The 23,511-nt window shown below is 41.6% G+C and overlaps 3 protein-coding genes and 1 long non-coding RNA gene across 5 annotated transcripts; 2 read left to right on the top strand and 2 right to left on the bottom strand.

Moving 5' to 3' along the window:
* Positions 1–2,805: 2,805 nt before the first annotated feature.
* Positions 2,806–4,207, bottom strand: LOC147462232 (uncharacterized). Of its 2 annotated transcripts, none has more exons than XR_015186789.1 (2): positions 3,810–4,207; positions 2,806–3,148 (listed from the first exon to the last, which is right to left on the bottom strand). It is a non-coding gene; the product is annotated as an uncharacterized LOC147462232 (long non-coding RNA). The 2 variants fall into 2 exon arrangements; XR_015186790.1 differs by having other exon boundaries at positions 3,834–4,207.
* Positions 4,208–4,653: 446 nt separating this feature from the next.
* LOC147462231 (pentatricopeptide repeat-containing protein At5g27110-like) lies at positions 4,654–5,556 on the top strand. The gene has a single exon (XM_086507356.1). It carries the CDS (start codon positions 4,654–4,656, stop codon positions 5,554–5,556), a length of 903 nt encoding a protein of 300 aa, XP_086363482.1.
* A 53-nt stretch (positions 5,557–5,609) lies between these two features.
* LOC147462230 (putative pentatricopeptide repeat-containing protein At1g68930) lies at positions 5,610–6,863 on the top strand. Its single transcript, XM_086509635.1, has one exon. It carries the CDS (start codon positions 5,610–5,612, stop codon positions 6,540–6,542), a length of 933 nt encoding a protein of 310 aa, XP_086365761.1. The 3' UTR covers positions 6,543–6,863.
* An 881-nt stretch (positions 6,864–7,744) lies between these two features.
* LOC147462229 (pentatricopeptide repeat-containing protein At2g33680-like) lies at positions 7,745–11,135 on the bottom strand. The gene has a single exon (XM_086509634.1). It carries the CDS (start codon positions 11,015–11,017, stop codon positions 8,279–8,281), a length of 2,739 nt encoding a protein of 912 aa, XP_086365760.1. The 5' UTR covers positions 11,018–11,135; the 3' UTR covers positions 7,745–8,278.
* Positions 11,136–23,511: the final 12,376 nt, after the last annotated feature.

Here is a 23,511-nt window from a genome sequence, read left to right as displayed (position 1 = left end):
AGACCTTTCCTAACCAATCTTCCTTTGATGTAACAATCTAGCACAGGTGTAATATCCTCATTCATTTCAGCTTGTGTGATTTTTACAACAGGCACACTCTCTTTTGCCTTTCTCCTAGTGCTAACTGCCTTTGTTAAATCCCTCCTAACTTGTGGGCATAATGTAAGAAATTGAGGCCATGAGATATCAGGACCTTACCTCTCATGTCTTCCAACAGGTTGTATGGAGCCATACCATGTCCAAGAGGTAATTCTTGGAGGTTGATACAATCGTGTAAGAACTAGGGAAAACTAAACTGAAGATCCTCCTCCCAACCTCCCATTATATAGGCGGGCTCCTAGCCCCTTGCCCTAGACGGATCTCCTGTCCACACTGTCTAGCCCAACCCTTGGCCATAGTCCATGACCATCCTACTCCTTAGGTTACAGGACCCTTGTCCAGACATTACTCCCCCCTTAAGAAGAGTTTTCATCCTCAAAAACAAAAGTGGGAAACTTCTTCTTAAGAACACTAATGTTTTTCCCAAGTGGCGCCTTCTTCAGGTCGGTCTTTCCACTTGATTAAGGCTTGTTGTCATACTTGATGTCGTGTACGCAACTCATGATAATCCAGAACACGTTCAGGTTCATGCCGTAAGGTAGGAGGTTCAATGTAATCAACCAAAACCTATTGGTCAATGACGTTGTCGTCCCCATGTAACCGCTTAACACAAAGATACTCACACTAGCTCTATCGGTGAATTCAGGACCGTCAACGATAGTCAGCAAAGAAGAACTTGTACCGTCACTTTTTGCAATGTTTTCAACTTGCACCGCAGTGAACGCTATGATCAGTACAATATCCACCAAAGAAGAATCTTGATCTACCAACTCCTTGATTTTGTGCTCAGGAAACAAGGCTAAGATGCAATCGAATGGTTCACCCTTCACAATGGAGGTGGTAGCGTCGGCATACAAAGAGAAAGGAGATGTTCCCCCATCATTAGCGTTTCTCTTTCTCGTAGCAACACCCTCTATGCGCACAAAATCACCCACTTCAAATGACTCCACAAACTGAGAGATATATATTTCACTAACGACGAACGTGATAGTATGATTAGCTAGCCTATCGGTTAAATCAGCTTTTAAGAACATATATAGGCAGCTTTTTGGACTTTATAAGTTCCATACTTAACAAGGATTTTACCCTCAAATGCAAACCGAGAGAAGATAGAACCAGAAAGCTCGGAACTAGCAGTAATGGAAGGGGCTTCACAAGAGCAAGCTGAGAACTAAAAATTTCAGAAAAAGGCTCAACTTTTTCGATGCCTTGGCTTCCAACTTTCCCACAAGCGAAACTTCATTCAAATCCTTGACAACTGTTAGGAACTGAACAAGAACCATCATTTGTGCGACCTACACAAGAGGCAATGTCAACCTCAAAACAAAAAAACCCATTGCAAACACAAAATTACCTCTAACAATGGAGAGAGCCTTTTTGATTGATCTAGAGGGCAAATACTTTTTTAGCTTGCAAATTGGGCTAAGAAACTTGGACGGTGATGTACTAGCCTAAACCCCAACAGCGAGTGAAGGCTTGAAATCAAGAAATGACGAAGCGAAAAGTATTTTCGCTTCCTTCTTATTTGTTTCAGATATGTCAGCAAGGTCCTCGTTGAATAACAGATAACTTTCCACGTCTGATGAGAACAAAGACTAAGATTCAATAGATTCAAGATCAAGGAAGCAAGATAAATTGAGCAAGTTGCCAACCATTCATGGAAAAATCCATTGGGAGCTTAATGGAAGATGTTTAGAAGCTGTAGCGATTAATATGCACCAACAACCTTGCAAGAGCTTGTAATGGCTATGTAGCAGAGATTCACTAGCAAGGCTAATGCCCAACCTTGCACAAGCTAATAACACAAGCATGTATAAAATGAGCTATATTAAGAAAGCTATGAAGGTAACTAAGCACCAAAAGGTACTAAGTAAAGATGCTGGCAGAGCAAAAACGTGCAACAATTGTAAGGAAGATAGAGGCTTCTATCTTTTTATAAAGACAAGAGGTAAGTTAGGGTAAAGCCCTTTTCACACCTAGTTTTAGCTCCTGAAATCTATCTTTTAATAAAAGGGCCTCAAGAAATAGGATAAATTTATTTTTCAAAAATAAAATTCTTTTAATGGGTTTCAAGACATTATATGCACAAAACCATATTATTTAAATATTAAATATTGAATAATATGCGTTATATTCTTCTATGAGTCCCTTCTTAAATGCCTTTGCTCTCCACAATGATGTGATAGCACTCTCTTCCCTACTTGATTACATTGGATTAAAAATAAAGATGAGCAATAAGAACTTCAATTTTCTTTTTTTGTTAATTTATCTCGGATTAACAAAGTTTATTGTAAGAATATTCGAATACATTTCTCTTAGATCCATAACCTCTGGATTGCCAATCTCCCCCTTTTCAAAATAAAATCTCAAGGAGTAATCTAAGTGAGTTAATATTCAAATTTCTAAAGTCGATTTCTTGAAAAGCAAGAAGTGACTTACATAAAACTCTCACTCCCAGACAGTTATGTACTCCCAATCCCAAGGCTTGCTCAGGCAATGTGTAAACACACTGTGAAACATAGGCTTTGGAAAATATCCAAAGTCATGAACACCCATCATAGCAGAACCTTATGTCTTTCTTGATTAACATGACAAACCATGATCATTAAATTACTACACAAAAACTCATTTTTCAAAACCGCCTACTTTAAAACCTATCAATTTTCATACTAGATAATCCATCAAAAGATTGGAGAAAATCCAAAGTACTTCGAAACAAACATAACATTTAATGGCAGGGAAAGGGACGGAGACACATCAACATTAATAATGTGCGGGCAAAAGAGAAGATGTGCATTCTCTTACACCAGAGTATTGGCTAGCAGGGGGAATCTAGACATATATAGTGCAAGGCAAAGAGGGTAGATAACTCGATGCTCGTCGATGCTTCCGATAATCAAGCAGACCAGCTCATGCATACCACCATTGAGACTTGTCTGTAGGCGAGGCTCATGACCAGAGGAGGAAAGGGAGCAGATTCGGTATTCTGAGGGAGCCGACGTCTAGTAATGGCATGGCAACATCAACCTTGTAATTGCGTTGAATGTATCTGCAAACATGGAACATATTAGAGTGTAACATGGCCTTGCAAACTCTGATGCATGAAGGCATACCTAATAAAGCAGCAAAATCCACTACATGACAACATACCAAGTAGCAGAATAGATCATACATACTCATTAACTCTTTCTCTCTCTCTCTCTCTCTCTCTCTCTCTCTCTCTCTCTCTCTCTCTCTCTCTGGCAGAAATGCATCCAGGAATAAGAAAACAAGCCTTTCTTTCTCTCTCTCTCTCTCTCTCTCTTGCTATCTCTATCTATCTTTTGCAGAAACCAAAGAATACTCAGTGCTCATCTTTCATGAGAGACCACGCACAGAAGCAAAAGCGCAAGACAGAGCCCCACGTGCCAGCAACCCCAAAATCAGGAAATGTGGAGAGCACGCAGACCATGCGGTTCTCTCTCTCTCTCTCTCTCTCTCTCTCTCTCTCTCTCTCTCTCTCTCTCTCTCTCTCTCTCTCTCTCTCTCTCTCTCTCTCTCTCTCTCTCTCTCTCTCTCTCTCTCTCTCTCTCTGTGTGTGTGTGTGTGTGTGTGTGTGTGTGTGTGTGTGCGTGCGCACGATACACAATTAAAAAATCAAACTCGCCACAGAAACGCACACCCAGCCCATCTTCTTCAAGCGTGACACTCTCATTGTGTGCGCATCTCACATGATGCTCTCTGTGTGCAGATACCTCCCCTTCAAACCAAGCCCCCGACTGCAGCCCAGAAAGCCCCGCTCAAGGGCGACTTGCCGACTCAACGCGAGACAGCCTGCACAAGGGCGACCTGCTGCAACTGGTGCACATCCCATGGGAGTGCGAAGTGCACAATATTTCTTCCTCTCTGTGTGCGGATACCTCCCATTCAAACCAACCCCCCGGCTGCAACCCAGAAAGCCCCGCTCAAGGGCGACCTCTCTGCAACGCCTGTAGAGAGGGCAGAAAGGTGTGGGTGAGTGAGTCTGTGTGTGTGTGTGTGTCTAGCTGTGGAGGGGGCATAGAGCTGGAGCTAAGAACCAGCCACAGCAGTAGAGCTGCCACTACCTCGACTCCCTCAATGAAATGAGCGCTCAATGATATATTTCCCCTAACCCTAGCTCACCCTCAAGAAAATTACAACGTCCAATAAGAACACGGCATCAAAGCCCCCTTCTATCTTGCCAAGAACACGATAACCATTTTATTTTTTATTTTTTAAAAAGAAACATTAGCAAAAAGGGAAACGACCACTAAGGCCTCCTCCCTTTGGGGCAGGCCGAAAACATCACTGTTCACATGAGCCGCCCGCAGAGCACATCTAATACAGAATCAGCGGGCAAACAACTTATCAAGCTCGAGGTCCCCGTACTGGCCTGTGTTCATCCCTCCCGATTACTTGTCCTGCTGACTTGAGAACACCCAAGCTACTGTTCTGTCAGGGGGTTTTCTACGAGGTGAGTCCGCCTTATGCTTGCGAACAATCCCATTCGAGCTGTTGCTACCAACTACTGCTTGCAGCTCTACGCATGGCGTGATGTGTTCAGCTCTGCATTCGCATGTGCAACATGGCGATTTCCTCTCAGCCTTTGAACTTTTCATCAAAATGCTCCAAGCAAGTGTGCCTGTTGACAGGGTTGCAGCTCTTTGTGCTCTCAAAGCTTGCTCGCGTTTGCGATTCGCAGATCAAGGTAAGCTCGTCCATGGCATAGTCATAGAGAACAGCTTGGAAGCAGATAGGACCATTGGAAATGCAACATTGAGCTTGTATGTGAAATGTGAAAGCCTTGATGATGCTCAATGTTTGTTCGACAAACTACCAACACAGAGTGTTGTGTCATGGAGTGCATTGATTGGGGGATATGCAGAGCAAGGGCATGGAGTCATCGCTCTTGAGCTTTTCCAAGAAGCACTTCTGGCAGGACTAACACCAAACAGAGTAACTTTCTTGAGTGCTCTTAAAGCTTGCAGCAGCATAGCAGGTTTTAAAGATGGCATGCTCATACACAATCAAATATGCCGAGCGGGCATGGAAGCAGACACCATGCTGGCAAGCTCCCTGATTGATATGTATGCTAAATGCGGAATTCTAGAAGAAGCATGGACTCTCTTTGTGAAGGTGCACCATAAGTCTGTGGTTCCATGGAATGCAATGCTCTCTGGATATGTACAGTATGGAGACAATGTTATGGCCCATGACATGCTCCAGAAGATGGAACGTCAAGCCGTAAGTCCCAACAAGGTCACTATCTTATGTATACTGAAGGCTTGTCCATCTCTAGAAAACCTAATTCTTGGTCGGTTGGCACATGATAAGATCATACGCATGGATCTCATCTCTGACGTAACAGTGGGCAATGCGCTTGTCGACATGTATAGCAAGTGTGGCAGTATAAAGGAGGCAGAGCGATCACTGTGGTATCATGGAGTGCCATTATAGATGGATTCATTCACCATGAGCAGCATGCCTCAGCCCTTAAGTACTACATAAAAATGCAAGAGGAGAAGGTACTTCCAGATGAGGCTACCTTCTCTTCCATTTTAGGAGCATGTATCATTGCAGGATTTATTGAACAAGGCAAATTTATACATGATCGTATCATCAAGAGAAAACTGGAATTGAATTTGGTGATTGGAAGCGCTCTTGTAAATATGTATGCCAAAAGTGGCCTCCTGCTTGAAGCTCGGAATGTCTTAAATCATCTATCTATCAGGAGTACAGAGTCTTGGGGTGCATTGATAGCAGGGTATTCTTACTATGGGCATGGTCGGCTTGCCCTTGAATCTTTTCTTAGCATGCAGCATGAGGGTGTACCCCCTGATGAAGCAGCATGTGTATGCGCATTGAAAGCATGTGTAGATGTAGGAGATTTAGAATTGGGTAAGACTTTGCACCATCAGCTTACTGTACGCAATTTCAATGCTGATGCTCAGGTTGGCACCACTTTGGTGAACTTCTATTCGAAAAATTTGTGCCTTGAGGATGCTCGAAAGGTTTTCAACTGCCTAACGATTAGGGATGTAGTATCATGGGGAGCGCTTATTGGAGGCTATGTCTTTTGTAAAGAATTCAAGATGGCCATTGATTGCTTGAAAGAGATGCAGCAACAAGGGTTGAGGCCGTCCGATGCAATTTACACAAGTATTATTTCCGGTTGCACTTCCATAGGACAGTTCACAAAGGGGCATGAACATTTTCGGTGCCTGACTGAAGACCCTGATGTGGAGCCGAGTATTGAAAACTACACGGTCATGATGGATCTCTTGGGTCGTTCAGGCTCTTTAAGGTCGGCTAAAGATGTGATTCATACCATGCCAATGTTACCTGATGATATTTCACAAACATCGCTTTTGCAGAGTTTTTGGCAACACCACCATAGGACATCAACACCGGAACCACGTGGCTACGACAAAAGACAGTGTTAAGCCTGCATCAAGAAACTTCTTGATGTTGGGGAAATGTTCATCTGGCGATACACAGACACAGAAGGTTGACCTTAACTTAGACACACAGACAGATCTGCGTGTGGACCCAACAAGGGACCAAACAAACCCCGTGTTTTGTGAACATTGTGAGAGGCTGGCATTTGCTTTAGGACTTCCCAAGGCAAAGAAAGTAGAATCACCAAAGTTCCCTCCGGTGTGTTCTGCTTGTCATAACTCGGTACGTTCCATTTCAAATAGCAAAAGAAAGAAAAATTCTTCAGAAGATTTTTGTCACATACACAAGAAAACAATTAGTGTCAATCTATGTTCCTATATTTAAACATTCAATTCAGGTTAAATTCTTTAAGTGAGAGCATCTTGTTCTTCAGCATACTTGAAATTGAAGCATGTGAATCCCATATTGTCAAGAACAAAAATGTTTGAGCCAAATGATCCACGACTAAATGTTTCTTGTGCAAAAGGATCCATGAATAAAGCAACTGTCAACCCAAAAACCCATCATTGATATGACGTCGAACTAGCAGTTAGATCACTTTAAACTCATGTTGCTGTTCGGCAATTGCAGTTTGTGATCCCCACAGGAGGACATGATAGTTGGCCAGCATTGGTATGATCCAATCAATAGCTTTCAAGGACATACCATCCATGTGTTCAAAGATGGAAGTGAATTGTATTCTCTTCAGGACCACAGTAGAAAGACAATTATCAATGCCTCAGATTTGCAAGTCGACCAATCTGCTATAGCCAATTATACAGCTGATCTGATTTCAAATGCAGATATATGACTATGATCGATAAATTCTTGGATTCCCTATCGTGGAGTCACTGATGTTGAACGAAGATGGGAGACAGTAAAAGGCTTTATGAAGTATGATTTCTTGAAGGATGAAGTTGTGGCTGCAGATTCTAACTATGCTTTCTTCAATTCCTGGATGATTCACTTGATGCTCCAACTGCGAATTGATGAGCTACCATTTCTAAAAATGATTATGAGGAATTTTGGGATTAATAGTGGATAATTGAAATTTCAATCTTTGGGCCTTCTTCTCTAATGGTTCTAAAGTTAAAGATATTCCTTTTGAATATCTTTGATGCCTTCACAAGTTCTGTGCTAAATACTTTTCGACAACATTTCAAGTCTACAAACTCACATCTCATTATCACTAAAACAGACCTTCTCCTGACACAGACAACCTCTTGAAGCCAAATTTAACCAAGAAATCTTTGACTGATGCAATGGCATGGGATTCAGCAATGAAAGCTGAGCAATTTAAACAAAAGCACTACCCTAAATCCTCACACAACTAGCCTCAACCTGTGAGCTCCCTGCCAAGCCAAGCAGTGACCACAAGGAAAATAGGGTTCAAGACTACGCTCCTTTGCCCATCGCCCAAATCTAGGTCCTAGCTACCTGAGTAGGTATGGTTTCTTAAACTCTGCCTTCACTACTACTCTCTTTCAAGAGGGTAACTTGATGACATATAAGCTCACGTAAAGAGCTCAAGGCATTAGGAAGTAAAACTCAAATGTTCTGAACCAATTTACTGGATTAATGACTGAGAATAGTCAATTTGTGTGTCTGTAAGTTTACCAGGCACACTTGAAGATAGACATCGTGACCCAGATGGAAGGACATAAGGGGTCCAGCCAGCTTTGACAGGTTAAAGACAATGCAGTCAGTTGATGCACTGCCCCAGCTTGTGAGAATAATCATATCACGTGACTTCATACAGTACGTTGTCGGGTGGTGGCACAGAATCCACAAGGGGTATGAATCCGATTTCTCTTATGTGCTTGCTAACCTTTTGCAGCCTCCACATTATGTCATGGTATAGTTCATGTCCCGTGCCTCCCGCCGGGAAGCTGCTCACCTTGTTGTTAGTCTCAATGAAGGCCATTGCAGCTTTTTTTTGTGCATGTGCACGTCTCCTTCTTTCCTGCACTTCCTTGGCTTCATTGAAGTGACCGGTTTCAACATAAAGCTTAAACATTAACTCATAGCTTGACGCATGGCTTTCATCAATCCTGAGTAAGTTCTCATAGCACATTCTTCCTATCTCCACGCGTCCATGTGTCCTACAATGAGACAGAAGGCAGATCCATGCAACCAAATCAGGAGGAGCAGGCATAGTCAGCAATAGATCTCTTGCCTCTCTTAGGAAACCAACACGACCACAAAGGTCCACCATGCAGTTGTAATGATCAAGAGTTGGACTTATCTCATACTCCAATTTCATAGACTCAAAGTGGTGGCAACCCTCATCTATCAGGCCTCTATTACTACAAGCACAAAGCAGAGAAACATATGTCACCTCATTTGGCTCCAAGCCAGCAGCCTGCATTGCCTCGAAATGCTGCAGAGCTGTTTGATAATCGTTATTTTCAGCAAGCCCGGCAATCATGGAGCTCCATACCACCACATCTCGTTTTTCTAATCTGTTAAAGACCATTTCTGCATTTACAATACAACCACATTTGAAGTACATATCAATCAAAGTATTTCCCAGAAAGCAATCTGCTTCACATACTTTTTGGTCCATCTGAGCATGGACAAACTTTCCCTGCTCTAAAGCTGCCATTTTAGTACAAGACTTCAATACATTAACATAAGTAGCAATGTCTACTTCTAACCCCTGTTGCCTCATTTGCTGAAACAGCCAAAGAGCTGCCTGGAAATGACCGTATTGACAGAGTCCTGCAATCATTGCTTGCCATGCGGAAGCATGTCGGGTACCCAGTTGGTCAAACATCTCAAGTGCATCCTCGATCTTACCACACGCTACATAATGGTTTATAAGAGTTCCTACCAAGACAAGACTATTCTCACTACAATGCTGACGAGCCTGCTCGTTTACAAGCTCTCCTTCATCAGTAGAACCTTTGATAGAAGAAGCCTTGAGTACTGCAGTAAGTGCAAAATCATCCGGGACCAAACCATCTTTTTGCATTTGAAGGTACAATGAGAGGACCTCCTCGTAGCACCTGAGTCGAGCATAGCCACTTAACAACGCAGTCCATGTGGCCACATTTCTCTTGGGTGTTTTGTTGAACACACGATGCCCATCTTCAATCTGTCCACATTTAGAATACATGTCAAGTACACTGCTTGCTAGAAACACCTCTATTTCACATCCAAACTCAACTATCAAGGCATGCAGATACCTGCCCCAGTCTAAGGCAGCTACCTTTGTACAAACCTTCAAAATAGAACCAAATAAGACCTTGTCAGGGTCAATGCCATCTTGTAGCATTTGTGTGAAAAGGATAAAGACCTCTTCCAGATCTCCATGCTCAGCGTATGCTTCAAGCATGGTACTCCATATGACTACATTGAGCTTTTGCAACTTGTCAAAAACCCTACGTGCTTCTTGGAGGTTTCCGCACTTGGCATACATATTGACAAGTGCATTCCCAACAAAATCGTCATTACCATGAGGAACAATCACAAGAATGGAATGGATGCATTTTCCCTTGGCTTGAGCTTGCCAATTGAGGCAGGCACTCAAAATGCCTACATAGGTGACAAGTCCAGGTTCAATGCCCTCCTGAAGCATTTGCTGAAAGATGTAGAACACTGCCTCCTGATCCACTTGTACATTGTAACTAGCAAGCAGTGTACTCCATGTCACCACGTTCCGGTTGGGCATCACAATGAATATGCTCTTTGCATCTTCAACACTCCCACACTTTCCATACATGTCGATAAGTGTGTTTCCAATAGCTTCATCATCCATAAACTGAGGGATTCCTTCTGTGAGTTGAGAATGACAAAGTCTACCTAAATCTATGGCTACTGCAATAGAGCATGCCTTTAGTACACAGATATATGTCACATGACTTGGATGCAGACCTTGCTGCTGCATTTGCACAAACAAGGCAAGGGCTTCGTACGCTTGGCCATCCTCAGCGAGGCCAGAAATGAGAGCTGTAAACAAGAATACATTCTTGCCTGAATAGTGGTCAAACACATTCCGTGCATCTTGCAATCTGATGCATTTGACATACATATCGACCAGGGCGCTGCCGAGATAGCCATGTGCCTCGAAGCCACTTTCTACAATGTGCACATGGACGACCATGCCTAGATCCAGAGAGGAGGAGGAAGAGCATGCCTTGAGAGCAGCCGCAAAAGCATGAGGATGCGGATCCACACAGTGATGAAGCATTTGCTGGAAGAGAGAGAGCGTAGTAGTCGCAGGGCCAAGCTTGGAGTAGGCATGGAGAATGGCATACCAAGAAGAGGGTTGTGTTTCCGGACGAGCATTGAAGAGTTGATGGGCGTCTTCTAAGCGTCTCGAAAGGACACAAAGGCGGATGAGGAGGGGCGTTATCAGGGGATGAGAGTCCAGTCCACTTCGCGTGATAAGCTCTTGTACCTGCCTGCCCCCTAGCACATCCTTCTTCTCCACGCACTCCTTCAAACGACGTTGCAGCTTCCTCTCTAACTGCTGCATGTAATTGCCGATCCATCGTCAACCTACGCGCGCAGAGAGGAGAAGAAGAGCAGCAGACAAATTTTCACTTCGTAGGAACTATCCCCGTTGCAACATCCTTGTCCGCCCAGACTTGTTGAGGTAGCAGAACTTTAGCCCCTATCACACTGGGACGGGCGTCCATAAGAATTTTGCAGGGACGGGCAGCTTGTTTGAGTCACATTGGTTTAAAGCTAAAATGTTGGCATGTGGAAGCACTGGACAGGAGTTGGCCAAGTGGTAGAGTGTGGCGTTTCCTGCTGACAGATAGTGCTCAAACCCATTCCTATGATTCCCACCTTCACTTTTTCAGTTGGCCATCGTTTTGAGAAGATGGTCGGGCAAGCGAGGCCGCCCCTCTAACAACACCTTGTAACCAACTTTGCTTTTTTCCCTCAGCAAATAGCGGCACGCCATCTCAGCTTGGGTTGCTTTTGCCTGTCCCGGTGTGATAGGGGCCTTAGTGAGCTTAAAGCACTTTTCTCTTTTCCTGAGCCTGGAGTGAGCCACTTGGCACAACAATAGCCCTTGATCAAAACTACTCCATTATTACTTAGTGAGACTAAGGCGCTTTTCTCTTTTCTTGAGCCTGGAGTGAGCTACTTGGCATAACAATAGCCCTCAGGGATTTCATTGGCGTGATCACGATCGTGTGATTACGTTAATAACACCAATAATTACACAAGAAAAAGATGTGATAATCTTAATTGTTAACGTAATCCTAATGATGACCTGCAAAAATCAATAGAGCCGTTTAGCCCGTCGGATATAAGCATATTCTCTCAAGGTCCGTCGGGTTTTTTTATTTTCCCGCCGAGTCAGTGGATGTAATTATATATAGTAAAACATGTGCTTATCGTGGTGCTTTGACTAATCAAATCCCTGGGGAGAGTATCCAAGCGCTGGGTACAGTCATCTCCTTGTGAATTGACCTAAGGTTACAGAGTCACAGGTCCTTTTTTTGGGCCGAATGTGATTCTTAATTCGGTAACCACTTCTAAAAATATTTAAATCCTTCATCGAACATAAAGATACGAAACCAAAACAACAGAGAGTCATGCTCATCGACGAAGCCATTGGTCCATATGAGGGCTGGAGTTGGTTTTAGAAGATGAGCATATGTAAATGACGAGTCGATAGTCAAGGGTCAGATGCCGTGTACTAGTATACTGGGTATATAAAGATCTTTGAAATCTTGCATTTTTCAATATCATAGATTTGAGTTAATATACATTGTCACTGCACAATATAAGAGCTCTTAATTGGGTGAAAATAGCTTTTATATATTGAATTGGATACATCAATCCTTGACTGGGTACAAGTAGTTCTCAATTGTATGATTGTATTGAAGATTTCTTTGCGTTGTTTCATACATTGATTTATATAGGGAGTGCATTATGTATTATGAAAGATTGTTAGTGCATGACATGACCAATCATAGATATTATTGCTTTCGTGTGTGTTTTGCAAATAATTGACATCGTTTCAGTGTAGAAGTTGATTATTCTTTGTAGCATTTGAAAATAGATGTGTTTTATTGTTTGTAAATCGAAGAGGATGTATAAATAATCATAATAATAATAATTGCATTGAAAAATTCATAGCATTGTTGTATTTAATAATGCCGTGTAGAGAGTTCATTGCAATGTGTATGTTTGCTCACAACATATGTGATTGATATGTGATTTGACTAGAGTGCATTGCAAATCTCATATTGTGCAGATTTGATTACTTTCTTACTGATTGGTTTTCTGATATATATTGAAAAGAGAAAAAATGTTTTTAAAAACTGAAATTATGCTTTCAATTTTAAATTGGAAGCAATGAAGCAAAATGTCGGCACAAGTGGTACGAAGAAGACAGAATAAAAAAGCCCCTGGTAAAGAGTGGGATTATGCTCACAACATATGCGGTCGATATGTGGAGTAGCAATGTAAATTTTGTTTCACAACAAAATTAGGCGGTGCACCACGTTTTAGGGACCATTTTTTGGGTAGCATTAAAAAAATTTGTAAGAAATGTGAACATCCTTAGGCACCTGCAATTGCAAAGCATTTGAGAGAAGAGCTCGCCAAAAGGGTTGCAAGAGACAGCGGATACATAGCTCTGTTATGGATGCAAGTCAAGAGCAGTCAGAGCCAAATATTAACTTTGTTGATCATGTGGTGACACTAACTAACCTCATAGAACAGCCTATGCAGGGAGAGGAAATGTCAAGCAGCGTTCTTTTTAAGCGTCACAATGAAGGTGGACTTGGGAAAATGCATCAAAAATCATTGCATCAAAGCTTTCGGATGCAGTCTCTAGAAGAAGCACAAATTGCACTAGCCAAAGCGATTTTCTTCACTGGAAGTGCTCTGGTCATGGTAGACAACAATCATTGGAAGACCGCTTGGAAGAAAATCGGTGAGTTTGGCCTAGGATTTTCAGCTCCTTCGTATCACACGATCTCTTGGACAAATGTTACATCGAAGTCAAAGAGTGTGTTGCCAAAATAATACTTGGAAATATTTCGCTTTCAAGATGAACAATTGTGAGTGATGGTTGGTTCAATGTTCAAAGAAGACCACTGATCAATGTGATGATGGTTTGTCCAAGGGAAAAAACATTCATAAAGGCGATTGTACAGTTTCGGTGCAATTAAAAGTGGCAAATACATTTCTGAGGTCTTGATTAACGTAATTAAAGAAATCGGAACTGACCATGTCATTCAAGTACTCATGGACAACGCAAAGAACTGTAAAACGATAGCAAATTAATAAAGAAGTGCTTTTCATACATTTTTGCCAATGGTTGTAATACGCACACAGTTTTATACATTGGAATCACTTCTCCGCAATAAGTGCGTTGTGATTGACACTTTCAATTGCACAGCCTTTGACGAATGGCAGCTTGAGCAGAAAGAAAAAGTGAAAGAGAAAATTACATGTCTACGTGGCTCTATAAACAAGGCTACTTGGTGGAGGAGTGTAATGGATGCATACCATATAATGATACCAATTATGTTCACAATTTGCAACCTTGATCAAAAGGCACCAAAAAAAGGTCAAAGTGTGGATGACATGGAGGTCAGTCCAATACAGTTTTGAAAATACTGAGGAGCTAAGAGAGTATGTAGTAGAGAAGGAGTGGTGACTACCATTCTCTGTCAAACAACAAAGAATTTTGGCCAAATATTTTCATGCCAGATGGAAGAGAGCTCATAGCCCACTCCATAGTGTGGCTTACATGCTCAATCCGTAGTATTGGTGTAATGGAATTTGCCTATTCAATTTGAGAGTAGCGAAATTTAATGAGAGTACTTTCAAGAAATGATTTTATGAGCATAGCGGGTATACATAATTGAAGATAGCAACATAATTATAGCAAGTAGTTAACTTGGCATGGACAATACTTTTGCAAGAGAGAGAATTTAGAGAACATGACAACAGTTGAGGACCGGATTTATGTGGAGCCGGTCCCCCCTCCAATAGGCATTTGTATTATGATTTCTCCCATAAAGAGAGACTTGTTACAATACATTCTTTGTGTTCCTTGTGACTTAGATGAAGCAATGAAGATGGAAAGCTTCATGCATCACCATCATAGCATAACCTAAACTTGAAGAAAGCTTTAACTATACTAAGCCTTAGTCCAAAGACCTCAAACACCTTCGAAGGTGGAGAGAGCTAGCAGGGAATGAGGGTAGGGAAGAGGAAGAAGAAACATTTCATACGAGAAAGAGCTAGTTCCTCACTTATCATAACTCTTGTGCTAGCATACATAATAGCATAGTAATGAAGAAGAAATAGATGGCAAGCTCAAGCATTGAAGCATGGCTCTTGGATGGATTTGCACTCCATAGCCAAGAGTGTTGGTGTAGGCTCTCAACCTCTACTTTCTTGGAGAAGGAGAGGGAGCTCTTTCACTTTGCATAGTACACAATGAGAGTGTTTGTGAGTGTGTGTGGGTGAGTATACCCCCTAAGCACCCCCCCTAGCTTGCTTGGGTCGATCCCCCCTTGTAGCTCATGCTTGAAGCTCATTGTACCCCTCCAGGCCTAGCCAATCACAAGCAACATGGGTAGCCTTGGGACAAGTGTCCCCCTTTCCCCTTTGAGAGAGAGGACTTGATAAATGCAAAATCAATTAATTAAATATCCTAAATTATCATTGGACCCCTTGGGTGGCCAACCAATAGGCTTCAGGCACACCATGAGGGCAACATGGGGAGGAACTTGACAAGTGTCCTTGCTGCCTCTTCAAGTTGGGGCTTCCCTTGTGTGTGTGTGTGTGTGTGTGTGTGTGTGTGTGTGTGTGTTCTCTCTCATCCCCCCCCCCCCCCCTTGTAGGCTCGCCCCCCTCCTTGTAGGGATATTTTTGACTTTGGATGAGCAAGCCCCTTAGTCATCAAGCATGACTAAGCACTTGAAGTAAGGGGTGTTCCCACAAGCATCTCAGGCAAGCTTCTCAAGGCACCTCAAGCACCTTAATCATGCACCAAGTCAAGCACCTCAAGCATGGAGCCAGTCAAGCACCTCAAGCACCTCAAGCATGACAAGCACCTCAAGCAGGACAAGCACCTCAAGCACGACAAGCACCTTGAGCTTGGGCCGGGTTCCCACCTCAAGCTCAGCCCTAGCTTACCTAAGGTCAAAGGACTTTTACACACATTATTGGAGGTCTTCAATGAAGCTAACCCTAAGGTCTTATGCTCCATTGGTTAGCCTTGCTCTTGATAGACCATCTCCCATTTGGGCCCCTTTACTATTGGCCCCGTGTTGAGATAGAACTATAAGCACATATCTATATCTTAACACTTGTTCCCATTTATTCTCCCACATTAAGTGATCAATTTAATATGAGAAAATCATTTGGGTTGGTTAGATATTAGATTTTATGACAATTTGAATTTAGATCTGATGTCCAATACAAAGGTGATCAATGATTTCTATCACGTGGTCAACACATTCTACTCCAATGTTCAGGATTAAATTGATTGTATCAAAGAAATGAGTGCATTTAGATTAAAAGAAGTTCCTTTTGCGAATGATTTTGTACAGTCAATGGCAAAAGAGCAACCTGCATGGAAGTGGTGGATGATGAATGGTGGAGAGCATTACTAAAGCTTATGTCCCCTTGCAATGAAAGTACTAGCACAATGTGTAGCAAACTCAAGTTCAAAGTGAAACTGGAGTATGTACAAGTATGTTCATAGCACTATTCACGACAGATTATTAACAGAGAAAGTAGAAAATTTAGTGTATATGTTTTGCAACAAAAAGATATTGCATCACATCAAAAATGTTGGCTACGAGGAGGAAATGCCAATCTGGTTGTGTGATTGTCAAAACAATAGAAGAAGAGTTCAATGTCGGTGTATCTCAATGCACTATAGACGAAATAGAAGAGAATCTGATAATAGATGTGGAAGTTGAATTACAAGAAGACTCACAACACTTGGACTCAGAACCAGATAACAACTTCATAGATATTGCATCACATCAAAAATGCTGGCTACGAGGAGGAAATGCCAATCTGGTTGTGTGATTGTCAAAACAATAGAAGAGGAGTTCAATGTCGGTGTATCTCAATGCACTATAGACAAAATAGAAGAGAATCTGATAATAGATGTGGAAGTTGAATTACAAGAAGACTCACAACACTCGGACTCAGAACTAGATAACAACTTCATAGATTCAATATAGCTTGAGAGTAGAATGAAGATTGTACCAAAAACCATTATGAAAGAGCTTGTATTCAACGTGTTTTGATCATATACGATGCTTCATAGTAGCGATTATACATAGTCTACTGATCTCAATTGTTATGCTCAAAACTTGCATCTTCGTTGCCAAATAGAGTTTTAATTGTGCTAGGGGTATCTTCGTGGGCTTACTTGAATTTATACTCATTTTCCATGCCAAACATATAATATATTCCTTGTGGAATACCTTGTGAATAGATTGTGCATCGGCTACTATTTTGCATTAAACGAATTAAACACACGAGCTGATAATAATGACCACATGTCAATGTGTAGTATCCACTCCATCCATCAAAATTCTTGTAGCAGACTAGACATTGGGAAGATGAAGATGCATCCGAAACAGATACGGGGACCAACTTTGGATGAAGGACGAGGTGACTAATATATGTCCCTTGTACAGGCGGAGGATTCACTCACTGTGTCAAATTTTGAACATCGTGGCTTAAGTGATGAATACTTTTCTCCATCTAGAGCTGTGATGGTTGGGGTGTTTGAGTGGCTATATAAAGTCGTGTTATTTTTTGCATCTTTCTCTGCCAGTTGTGTCGTGTAAATATCTTTCTCCTTTTTTAATTGTAGGTCGGTCCCTTCAACTATCAATGTTAACTCATCCCGGGTGAAAGTGACACAACTATCCTTGATATCATGAGTGGCTTTGACAAAAAGTCTATTGGTCGTTGTTACACAAAATGAACATACAACATTTTTGCAAAATATAACGCACAATCTACATTGTGCAATGGATGGCTATAAACTTCCAAGTAGATCCTCTTAGTGTTTTCTTTGATCGCTTTGTGGAGGCACTTCGATACCTTCCACCGTCCTTTCTTTATCTCCACGTCCTCACATAGACATATTGTTTTAATCATATCCTTGGTCACTTCTTTATTGATATCTTTCCATTGTATGTGGTTTGGATTTTCCCATTTTGATAGTCGTTGCGCAATGCGTGTCACTTGTTGTGCCGACATAGCGTGCGCTAGAGATTTCATGCGCTAAAGTGCATTAACAGCCACTTGCTATTGATCATCTAGCACTGATTGGGTACCACAAACTTGTTCTTCATCGGCCATAATATCTTAGAGCTCTAATGGACAAATAAACAAATATTCAATATCTTTGACAAAAATATATTCTCACGATTCAATAGTCTCAAAGATACCATGATTCAATAGTCTCATCCACTACACAACATGTCGTATCTTGATTCTTATGATTCACCATTCTCAAAGATACCATGATTCAATAGTCTCATTCACTACACAACATGTTGTATCTTGGTTCAATCAAATCACAATTGGTGCAAAAAACAAAATCACAACTGATTGAACCAATTGAACCACAAGACAAATGACTAAAGATAATTGATCCAATTGAACCACAAGACAATTGATAAAATTGAACTACAAGATAATTGACTAGAGACATATAGATTCAAATATACTTCAAATGACTCAATGAGGTGAACCACCCCAAATCCAAATAATAGACTTCAATACAAATAAAATACCCAGACAAAAAGACAAATGTAGGGTACAAAAATGTTTAGGCCGGGTAAAAAGACGGCGCATGTGAGACCAAGGGAAGATAGACATACTCATAACCATCCAGCTTGCCTATATGTAGGCCCCTGGCCCTCTAGCTCTTAGCTACATATAGCCCCTGTACCGCATGTGTATCCGGAGACCTTCGGCCAGGGCTGTGCCCTCCCAGTCCTACCCTTGGCATGAAATTACTCCACCATTGGAGAAGCTTTTTTGTCCTCAAAAACAGAAAGTGGTAGTATCTTCATAAGAACACTAATGTTTTCCACAATGGCATCCTTCATGGATCCAGCAATTTGTTTGACCGAAACACGGTTCAGTAGGAGGTCCAATGAAATCAAGAATAACATCTTGATTTTGCACATTGTTGTCCATTTGCAACCATCGTGTGTTACCGACTCCTATCCAATCATAGTGTGTATACTCCATTTAGAATGCACATGAGCATGCTAAATGAGTTATAACAACAAAGAGGTACTTTCCACTTTCCATGAAAGTAACTTACTAACATAACGCATCAGCCAAGTTTAAGTCCTTGACTTGTTCTCAAATTTCATCAGTAAACAACCCCACCATAACTAGTGTTCAAGGTTGAGAATCTGACTTATACATGAAGAGACTATACCTAGTCGCAAAGATGCTTTGACTTAGTGTAAGCAAACTCCAAGTAGATCAATAAATTATTACTAATTGGATTGCTTGGTGCTAACATACACACCTTGCATATCCTTTAGCACAAGATTACACTTTGTAATCTGCCTACCCCCTTGGATAACTGGTACAAGGTGTTTTTCCCCACGGTTTACAGACAATCTTCCCAGATGACCGGTAAATGGGTATCACCATATCTTACAACCTTGCTGAGGAATCAACAATGTCCTGAATAACCATCTTGGTTATCATGAAAGATCCACAAGCACCCAAAGCGAGCCATGACCTCTATTGGTCATTGGTATACCTAAAAGGAATCTCATAGAGATACTGCACATAGAGTGCAAAATACTTCAGAAGCAACTGATGTAATGAATATACATGCCACTCCAAATCAGCCTTTGCTAAACACTAGGGCCCATAACACCTAGTGTGCATGCATTTAGCAAAAACCAGATCCGAACCTGGATAGCGAATGTGATGCTCCTAGCACACATTAAAGAGGAATGTAAATAGTTCTAAAAGAAACTAAATACTTTTTGTTGCAATCATATGCAAGCATCTTAACAAGTCATTCTGAGTATCCGACAATTTTGGCCACTGAAATTGTTCCTGACACGTCGGGGTGAAAACACTCTATAAAACGGATTCAACCAGCACCTAAGGACATTGACGCGACACATAATTGAAGTAGTGGTGCCAGTGTTAGTCTCGGAGACTCGTATTCTCCATTTGTGGAATATGTCTTAACTAAGGATGTCAAAAAAAAGAGCATCCTTTAAGTACGAGATCTACTAATGTGTGGAGATAACTGCAAACACGATGCGACGTGCGTGAGAGGGACACTCATGAATCTTGCTCCACACTGGCTAAACCAAACTCCTTGAGTTCCTAGACCATGTTGTATCCCATGTGACAACATGTGCCAAATCAAACCCTACAAGTGGGTCCATAATTGCATAATGCAAAAAATTGGACACTACAGCCCAAATTTCTTGGCTCTTACATGACCTTGTTATCCCTCTGAAGAGCAGAATTGGATGAAAGCATTCAAGCTTATTCATCCAACTTGAAAAAGTCAAGCAAAGAATATGAAAAAATGGAAATAAACAAAATCATATGCATACTGGAGGGTGAACATAGTGTTCACTTACCTGTAGACAAAGGCACCTGCCTAAATTTCTTGCGTACAAAGGCCTTGGAGCACTAATTTGAAAATTAGTAAAATGAAAGTAACATTGCACATGTAACCGTGGGTGTTGCCGTTGTAATCCAAACCCCTCAGTTAAACTTGACATTGCCAAACTGCTTGGTTAGACTTTTGTATGGAAACTTCTCAACTAGCAGCCAACAGTATCTTAATTCAACTTTGAAAGTTGAAATTATCCACGAGCCCTTGGCAGCTTATGGACTTCTTTCCATGAAAGTGCAAGTGTGAAGATTCCAAGAATTGACCATCACACTTAATAAGTGATTTAGTAATCACGAGCTGGGTCTTGTCCCAAAACTGGACTCATATAGACACTCTTAGTGCTATAGATAAAATAGGAGATCCACTGAAGTTGAAATTCACAACTAGATCTTTTTCGGAACCAAAATCCATAATCTTGGGTTTTTGTGAACAACCTTGCTTTTTGAAATGCTGGATTCATTTATACACGTTGTAGAGATAAGCCCTTACGAGTTTAAGACGTTCAAAAACTCAACTTGATTTTCACACTCAAAGTGCATAGTGCTAAAATAACACCCAAAAAATTTCTAATGACAAGACTCTTGCTTGTCCATTAGAATTGAGGGGTACTCAACTGAATAGAATTGTTTGATCTTGAAAGCAATCATTGATGGATTACAAACCAATGGCTCTTACCCATTCCAAAATAGGTGGCTCTTAGCCCGTCCTGTTATCGTATGGACATAGAAAGATCTCTATGAAATCATCCCTAGTTTCACCTTTCTCGCATGGAAATTGGAAAGAGAGAGACAGAGAGAATGTGGGGTTGAGGAAACCCCTTATTCAAATGTGTTGTATGCCCCTTGTATATATACCAGTGCAGACCATGTTTGTGTCATAGCTTATCCTATAAGCGTACAATAGTGTACGTGTACAACGCTCTTGTAGAGAGAGGTACCATAATGCACATTTGGACCCACCTATCATATACGTGGTCATGATTGTACCAGAGTGACTGAGTCATGGCACTTTGCATGTGAATATACATAAAAATTGTTTTAACATGTCAACTATTTACCTTGTCCTTGACAGAGTAGTTAGTGTGATAGCAGAAGCGTATGCAATGATGGGTGTTGTACGTCCATCATACTAGTATGTCGTGCATACATTGGAAAATATTAAGCCATTGGCTTCAATAATAGTCTCAACCATGTGAGACTCTGGTATTCGTGCCTTGCATGATTACACTGGCAAGATAAATCACAATGTGCCGTTGCGTAAACTATGAGCTTATATCCACATAGTGCCAAAGATGTGTGCCATTATCATTGATCTAAAGTCAATCAAGAATACCTTGGTACATAAGAGAAGCCGTGCTTCACATGAAGACATGCAAAGCACTTTGCTTTGTACAGTGGCTTCTTATGGAGTCTATCCAAGCACGTTGCTTAGCACATCAAAGAGATCTTTTCTAAAATGAAAAGTAAAACATAGACAAAAACAAACATAATTCAAAATTGAGTAACCTTGTCGTCCACTTGTGGCCAGGTGTCTGGTAGTGCACTCAGAGCCAATTCATAGCCATATATGTGAATAACTTGAGAGCTATCCGATGTCTCGCACATGCCTTCTTGGTTTGGTTTAATCCGATCTCTAGTGAGAAAATATGCAGACATGTTGCAAAGACTCCCAAGTTTGTACGCTGATAGCATATTCCGAACACCAAAAACTGCTATGCAGTATATCTTAGAGTCAAGCCTTGCTTCCTAGAAGTCTCAGATCAATAAGATGAGACAAAACTGATACTGAATGCTCATAGAAAACAAGTACGCTTGTTGACACACATGTGTGCAAGTAAAGAAAATCGACCTTGTCAAAATTTTATAGGGAATCGGCCTTGCGAATCGTGCAACATATTGTGAGGATCATGAGATTGCGCAATACTAATAGAGATAACATCTATAGCTTAGCTATCAAGAGTCAACTATTGTGAACACCACCGAGTGCCCTTGGCAACAAAATTTAGAGCATCCCGTATGTGTGGTGATCGTCAGCTCATAGCTGTGGATGTCAATGTGTTTACCATTGTTTCGTATACTTATGGTGCCTGCTCCTTGGCAAGCTACAACACCTAGAAGTGATTATGTATCCAATGTAAGGATCCATGTCCATGGAAGCCTGAAGGGAATCTTGGTCCTTGCTTCATATACATACTATTGTGCTCATAGCTGAAAGATACTCTTGCCAATTGACAATGTCATGGCAAAATAAAGTCAACCTTGTCGAGTATATAATCGCCTTGTCGAATTATACACTATTTTGAAAAGCTAAAAAAAAATACTAGCAAGGTATGTAACTCGTACCCATTGTGCTTGATTGATGAAAACTCTAGAAAACTTTGCTGAGCACCTTTGCCAAAATTTGGTCTTAGATATACAGCAATACCCATTGAATGGTCATTCCATCCAGTGGTAAAGCGGCCCCAATTTGATATGCTCCTAGCATACCCCAGATTATGGGTAGGTATTATATCATAAGGATGAAAAGAGAGCCGTGCGACATACATTGCCCTTATAGATATGAACCAAAGGAAGCTTGGCAGGAATCTCCAGAAGCTTGTCTACCCGTCCTTGTCTTTGCATGACACAACTCACACTGAGCTCCAACTTGAATACAACAGTTTTCTTGTAGGAATTTTGATGCCTAGATGCCTTTGAAGACATCCACATTAAACCATGAGAAGGACATCAAGTACTAAGCCATGCATTGCTTTCAATGGAAAATCCTGAGGCTCCCTACAATCCGAACGTTGGTGTTTCTACACGTTGCATAGCCTCATGATTTTACCATATCCTTTGCTTGCAGTCCTGAGGACCCTCCTTTTGCGGGCTTCATTGGATTTGTTCTTGCGGTGGGAAAATCTCCTTAGGGTGGCCTTAGGGCACCCTTTGGGCGCCCATTGTGAAACTATGAAAGGAGTGGCTATGGTGCCTGTTGCTGCAGACAGTAGCATAAGAGCAAAAACCCTCCTAGTGACCCGAGCACAGCGCGTTTGCAAGCGTCTATGAAATGGTTTTTTCTTAGTGCGGCATGGCGAATCATCTTGGGAGCAGCCCCGTCAAATTCTACGTAGGTCGCCATGCAGTCTTTTAGCATGCAATGGCTTGTTCCCGCTTGTGTGTGCCTCGAACCCACCATGGTTTTCTGCAAGCACCTGCTCCCACTGCCCTATTTCTTGCTGGCCTCGACTTCATCCTCTTTGGCTTTTTTTCTTCAAGGGGCCATGCTCACGGTTTCACGAGCTCCTCCATCTTTTGCTTAGGACGCCTGCCCACGACCTTCTACTCTCCCTTGTCAAAGGA

The sequence above is a fragment of the Adiantum capillus-veneris genome, chromosome 3 (genome assembly GCF_014529385.1).
Source record: "Adiantum capillus-veneris isolate H3 chromosome 3, ASM1452938v2, whole genome shotgun sequence".
Classification (NCBI taxonomy): Eukaryota; Viridiplantae; Streptophyta; class Polypodiopsida; order Polypodiales; family Pteridaceae; genus Adiantum; species Adiantum capillus-veneris.
This window is presented reverse-complemented; position numbering and strand designations above follow the sequence as displayed.

Coding starts and splice junctions, on each gene's coding strand:
- LOC147462231 (XM_086507356.1), top strand. CDS start 4,654: ATGTGTTCAGCTCTGCATTCGCATGTGCAACATGGCGATTTCCTCTCA.
- LOC147462230 (XM_086509635.1), top strand. CDS start 5,610: ATGCAAGAGGAGAAGGTACTTCCAGATGAGGCTACCTTCTCTTCCATT.
- LOC147462229 (XM_086509634.1), bottom strand. CDS start 11,017: ATGCAGCAGTTAGAGAGGAAGCTGCAACGTCGTTTGAAGGAGTGCGTG.